Source organism: Limulus polyphemus, unplaced genomic scaffold, assembly GCF_000517525.1.
Source record: "Limulus polyphemus unplaced genomic scaffold, Limulus_polyphemus-2.1.2 Scaffold1733, whole genome shotgun sequence".
Lineage (NCBI taxonomy): Eukaryota > Metazoa > Arthropoda > Merostomata > Xiphosura > Limulidae > Limulus > Limulus polyphemus.
The window spans coordinates 241,041-247,792 of record NW_013667343.1 but is presented as its reverse complement, the minus strand read 5'-3'; the positions used below and the strand labels follow the sequence as shown (position 1 = coordinate 247,792).

General features: G+C 32.7%; 1 protein-coding gene across 1 annotated transcript in view; it reads left to right on the top strand.

The window, feature by feature from the left end:
• The first annotated feature begins 2,509 nt into the window (after window positions 1–2,509).
• The window catches only part of LOC111087103, a 4,934-nt gene continuing 691 nt past the window's right edge, over window positions 2,510–6,752 (top strand). Inside the window, exons 1-4 of the mRNA XM_022392544.1 lie at window positions 2,510–2,646; window positions 3,374–3,453; window positions 4,286–4,389; window positions 5,098–5,191. Coding sequence (XP_022248252.1) covers window positions 2,556–2,646; window positions 3,374–3,453; window positions 4,286–4,389; window positions 5,098–5,170 — 348 coding nt within the window. The 5' untranslated portion in view covers window positions 2,510–2,555 and the 3' untranslated portion in view covers window positions 5,171–5,191. The remainder of the gene's footprint in view (window positions 2,647–3,373; window positions 3,454–4,285; window positions 4,390–5,097; window positions 5,192–6,752) is intronic.

Here is a 6,752-nt window from a genome sequence, read left to right as displayed (position 1 = left end):
GGGGCGTGACACTAGTCACGTGACCTCGCTGACGCAACAATATCTTATCGAGGGTTCACGATGAGCGAGTTGATTACGAGTTGATATAGGTACAATTCACTTAGTAGGGAGCTAGCTGGCCCTGTATTTCTCGCTAATCACACGCTGATTACAGGTCGAGTTTCACCGATGACGTTAGGTAATGCTTTCGTAAAAGTACTAATGTCCGATGTGAAGTTGAGTGATTTGTAATGTTCGAAATTTATAAACGTTCCTGGTTCAAGTGTTCCGATTGATAAGCGTTATAACAATCGCAGTTATAGCTTCCGAAGTATATAGCACACCGACTACAGAGAACTAATAATATATACTCTCTTTCGCGTTGGTTATATTTATAAGCTGCGTAGGCGTTCCAGAAATTTAAGTTTTACGTAACAATACAAATTTAAGCGTTTACGTATATACATATGTTATTGATTCTTACTCTGGAGAATCTTCTACAACTTTGGTGAATAGTCGGGAGTTTCGCAATACATATTTAACAGTATATGCTATGTATGTTTCAAAATATAAATTTAATCTAAACAGACGTTGATTTAATAACAAATTCCTTACACTTTCTTCACCAGTTAGTCAAGGAACCAACAAGAAACAATGCTATTTTAGACTTATTGTTAATTTCAAATACAGAAATGATCGAGAGGGTGGAAATTGGGAAACATCTGGGTGATCATTGCTCTATTGAAGGCTTATGTCTATGGTCTTATAACAATAGTACAGATTGCCCATTGTGTAGCCTTTTGCTTAATTACAAATAAACAAAATACAATTTCAAAACTCGAGTAAAAAATAATTGTAATTCTATATATATATATATATATATCAATTATCATCACTTATATATATTTTAGGATTGATACTTTAGTATTAAGTAATATTTAATGAGTATATTTTGTACATTAGTATGAAAATTTGTTTTTTGATAGATTGTTCAGACAGAATATTCATGATGAACTCCAGTTAAATGGAGAGCAATTACCTGTTGTAGAAACAAAATTATAAAGGACAGCGATTTAAAAGTCTTCTGACCTAAAGATGAAAGGCAGAAGAAGACTTTCTAAACATCGTCCTCTATATTTGTGTTTCTACAACAGACAGTTGCCATTAAATTAAATCTCTTCACGAAAAAGGTGTTACAAATCTGATTTCTGGGTATCTCTAATTAAACTTTCCTGCAAACATGGAATTTATTAGTATTTTTTAGAATTTTTTGTTCATCTCAATGCTTATGTTCATGTTTATTAAAAAGCTTTGTCTCTTGGAAATATAATTAACCCTGCCTCCTTATCAACATTAATTACTTTATCAGTTATTTTATTAATTGAAGTACATAATTGCCTTGTGCAACATACGAGGGGTTAACCACTCATGTAATGCAGCTAGAGCAGAAAGTGTATAGAACTGGATGATTATTACCTAATATTTGATAGATTCTAATCTATATACCATAAAATACAGTAAATAAAATGGTTTTAGCAGTAGTGATTTCATCTTCACTTTCAAACGCAATCGAAGTTCTTGTAGGGTGAACTAGTGATCCAGTCACAAGGTTTTAATTATTGAGAAAATAAAATGCAGATATTAAAAAAAATTGTTTCCTTTGATGTTTTTTTTATTACAGGAATACATTTTTAATACAAAACATCAGGTAAAGATAAATTGTGTTTAGCTAACTTGTCATACCTTGCTTATTGAATACGGTCAGACCTGATGACATTCACTGCGTCATCTCTTTCTCCTACCTATCTTGCTCTTCTCCTGGTTGATTTTAACCGGATTTGACAGGAAAATGTTTTTCCTTATGCTTGGGGCAAGGCTCTTGTGTGGCCTTTGTGACACTCAGGTCACAATTGCCCACGTTTTACTTCCGTGTCGTCGTTGCGATTGTGAGTGACAGCACCATTTTAGACGTTTTTTCTTGGGGTTTACCCCCGATGTTGAACAGTGTCATTGGCGATGGTAACACTGTCCAGATTGATCGTGTTTTTAGCTTTTTATAGGCCATTGACCGTTTTTATTTTATTTAATTATTTACCTGGTGTTTGGTCTTCGTTTCGCTTTTAGCTTGTTTTTTTTTATATGTTTTACAGAGTTTTATTTCTTTCTGCACTTTTTAACTGATGTTTGGCGCAGATAGCCTTGCTGTTTTGCACCATAAAGACCTATCCAACCAAACAATCTTTCTACCTGTTACACTAACATGTATAACGTGCTAAAACAGAGTGAAGTTACCACAATGAATGAAACTGTAGACGAACAAATCCGAGTCACGTGATCTTATCATATGACACTAAGTCCCCTATGTTTAGTATCATCACTCCGTTATTGGTTGTTACCATATGCGGTTTGTCCAATACGAAAAGAGGTGTGCAATAATTGGGGAATAAATTACATAATTTATTAACTTTAGAATAGCTAGAAATTCGTTTAAATTATTGTCTGAAAGCAGTTAGATGAATGATATAAAAAAGGAGTTTCTAAGCTGAAATCTTCATTACAACAGCAACATCCTCAACATGAAAGTTTTATTTGCAGCTCTTGTTGTGCTCATAAGCCTGACGATGACGAAAGGCAGTATTATAGAAATAGCTTGGCAAATGATATGTAGTAAGTTCATTTTCAAAGTTTATTGGTCTATGTAATATCTATTAATAACGTTATTGGAATAAATGTTCTCTTTTCATATCTGTACTTAGCAGTATAAAACAAAGCAACAAAAAACTAGAGTAAACTATCATTAAAGCCAATATTTATCATACACACAATTGCAGAACTGTATTAAAAAAAGAATGAAATTTTCTCATTTGTGTCGATGCTATTTTCAGTAGCTCTAAGATTGTTTTATTTGTTTGTTTTTAATTTCGCGCAAAGCTACACGAGGGCTATCTGCGCTAGCCGCCCCTAATTTAGTAGTGAAAGACAAGAGGGAAGGTAGCTAGTCATCACCACCCACCGCTAACTCCTGGGCTACTCTTTTACCAACGAATAGTGGGATTGACCGTCACGTTATAATGCCCCCACGGCTGACAACGCGAGTATGTTTGGTGAGACGGGGATTCGAACCCACGACCCTCAGATTGGACGTCAAGCCATAGCTTCAAGAACCTTCAACGGACATCTTTCATCTGTGTTATACATTAACTTCTGTAATAATCTGACTACTGAAGCTATACACTTTTATACATAACTATGATTTATAATCTATATTATAGTGGGGAAAATAGGGTAACTTCTTCCTTCTATTTAATAAAGTGTTTCTTTTCTACGAAACCTAATTCGTAACATGAGAAAATATCCTCTTCAAGTAAATCAAACATGTTTTTCTTTTATGCAGAGACGAAAGTAGAAAAGCCTGGAAAAGTGAACGAGATGAGAGAGTGCATGGGTAAAATCTTGAAAGAAAAGTCAGATGGGGTTGGTATTTGTGGTATTATGATTAATCATGTTTCGGTAATTCATTGTAATTTGGTAAATAATGTGTTGTTAACGTGAATCTATCAACTTTATACATAAATTACAGGTCTAGAACAATGCTAATTTTAATTTTATTTTCCTTTTTTTCCATTATGGTTTCCATTTTCTGTTTTTGTGTCAAGAATACTTTCAGTTTATAATCAGTGAATGTGTGAATAAAGACATACAAATTGTAATTTAATGCATTGAATAAGAATATTAAGAAGCAGAGTTTCCTGTTGGGTCAGCGGTAAGATTATGGACTTACAAGACTAAAATATGTGGTTCGATTCCCCACATTTTGCAGAGCATAGATAGGATATTGTGTGACTAAAAGAAACAAACAACAAACACAAAAAACAAGTGTATTGAAACGACAATATTCAAGTACGATAGAAAAGTATTTTAAGTTATTTCGTACAGAAATCAAACATCTATTTGTAACTAATATTTAACAAGCTTTAAACTAGGAGAGAAGACATAACTCACATATCTAGAATGGTGCGATAAGACTTTCATTTGGTTTTCCTTCTTTTAGTTATGTTTTCATTTTCCGTCTTTGTTTCAAGAATGTTGCATACTTTTTCAGTTTATAAGCAGTTGTTTATGTCTAAATAAACATATTAAGTTGATTGTAAAGAAACAGAAGAGAAATGAGTAGTTGTAATACAATTTAGAACAATTATATCGTTTCTGACCATAAATTTAAATATATAATTAAATGTTGCAGAAAGCAAAGTTGTAGAATGTAATATAAAAGTTGATCTTATCAGAAAGCATTTTTCATCTCAAGCTTCAAGATGCACTTCGAGAGTGTGAATTTGCAAAATTTCCTTACGAGAAGTATGAAGATTACTTGAATGAATTGTGCAAAAAGAAAAATATGCTGATGTACAGGTAATTACGAACTATTATATATATATATATATATTTAATATACGTTTATGTAATTAATCTCTCAAATATCTTTAATTATTCATCCTAAAATGTTCTACAATGAAGTAATACAGGAAAAAATTGTTATTGTTAAAACCGCATAGGCGACAAAGATATCGAAATCAAAGAATACGTTGAACAAATCGTCTAATTTTGGTTATATGTTTATTTAAAAAAGGAAGACCTTTCTAGCTGGCACTCTTGGTCAGATCGTACAGCTCACAACCAAGCTCTTCGATCTGATGAAAAGCGTTAGCTCGAAACGTCTTCTTTCTTTAAATAAATGTATAACCAAAAGCTGGCGATTATTCAAATTATTCCGTTGTTTTTAACATTGACGATAAAAACTTAATCAAATAGATTTGCTTACAGTGTAGACGTTTTAACTAAGTTAATTTTTAAACTCTAAACGGATATAAAATTCAGGAGGAAAAGTCTTCAAACTCTGGAAGTGTGTTTAACTAACATATACGTTACAGTTTGGGAGTTATAAAGAAAAGAATGCATGAAGTAACTTTATAGTCACCCAGGACGGTGTTATATGTGATATCCTACAACAGAACTATAATTCAGTTCTGAAGTTTTAAACAAATACATTTTATGATTCTACAAACTTCTAATCTTGTGATATCTTACATGACATTAAGTCTTACTTATCTATGCATGCAGGAAATCAATCAATGTGTCGCTGAAAAATTTGCAGCAGTTCAAAAGGATCCAGAATCTGCACTCTCTGAAATGATCGATAACTGTTTCTAATGATGTAAGTTGATAAGGTTAAACATACAACTATGTTGGTAATACATTAAACAACTATCTCTGGACTTGAACATCTTATACTGAAAAGTGTATAAACATTATTATATACAAGAATATTTATAGTTTCAAATAACGTCACGTGTTGTATAACGGTTAGACTTTGTAGTAACTATTCATGTATCACAGATTTTACTTTAAGTAAGCAATAAAAATAAAAATGTATTGTAAATATAATTATTAATTAATTGTTTAATTTTCGTTTAATAGTTATTCTGTTTTCGCAGCATAGTAAACTGGCTTTTTAATTATTTTGTTATTTTCTAAATTACATAATTTTATGAAAATATGTGGTTATCACTAAGCACGGTAAGTGCTTATCATGTAGGGATGGGCCGAGAAAAAAATGGCTGTCGCATTCGATCTATTAACCTATGATGCTTACAAATAACTTCTAAAGTTAACTTATAGTCTTATTTGAGCACCTAATTGCCATTATTGAGTGTTTCACAGCTTGTATAACAGTAGTATTATTCTAATCTTCTTCCACACGTATTTTTGTGAGTTCAGTTTATAAGCATATATTATTCCCATGTTTCATACATAACAGTTTAATTTCTAGTCGCTGGATGGCAGCACAAAATGTTTTATTATGAAAATAATACATTATATAGTGGTCCAGCGCTCCAGGGTACTTCTACAGTAATGAAGGAACCTTCCAGTTTCATTGGCCTCAAATGTAATCCAAATCCAAAATTAGTTTTAAGACTTGATTTGACAACTGAAAACTGTTAAGCTTTCTATTGTAGTTAATATGGATTGTAGGTACAGTGCATGAGGGTAATGAATCACAAAGATGACAAACATGGCAAATATAGCATATTCCTTTCTTTTTTTGTGTATGTGTTCATACTGCTTCCTGGTATCCGATTGAAAACCTGAAAGTTGTGTTGAAAGCAGCTCAACTAATGTAGCTAAACTGTTTACTAATCATTACTATTGCGCTTTTTCGATTATACGTTTATTAATATTTTTTCGTCCTAACGTTTAGTAAAATACCCTAATTTTTTCGCGGTCTTAAGATGGAGGGGAAACAAATAGACAAGAAATTTACAAAAATTAAGCATGATGTAGGGATGGCAATGCCCAAAAGTACAGAAACAAGGTAGGGATGAATACACAAAACCATAACAAATCCCCACATAAATATCCAATAAGTACTGAGTCAATCTTACAAACGCATAGTTATTAGCCACTGTAAGACTGTATAGCGCTATCAAGTTTAAATGGTATATTCAAACCTGAATTAATGCAATTGACAGGAGTTCAACATTTAGTTGTAGATAAGTTATTTTCGGAAAGATTTGGCTACTTGTGTAGTGATTTTTGTATTCATCCCTACCTTATTTCTATATGTTTTGGCATTGCCATCCCTACATCAATGGCCAAGTGGTTAGGGCGCTCGACTCGCAATCTGAGGGTCGCGGATTCGAATCCCCGTCATACCAAACATGCTCGTCCTTTCAGCCGTGGGGGCGTTATCATGTGACGGTCAATCCCACTATGCG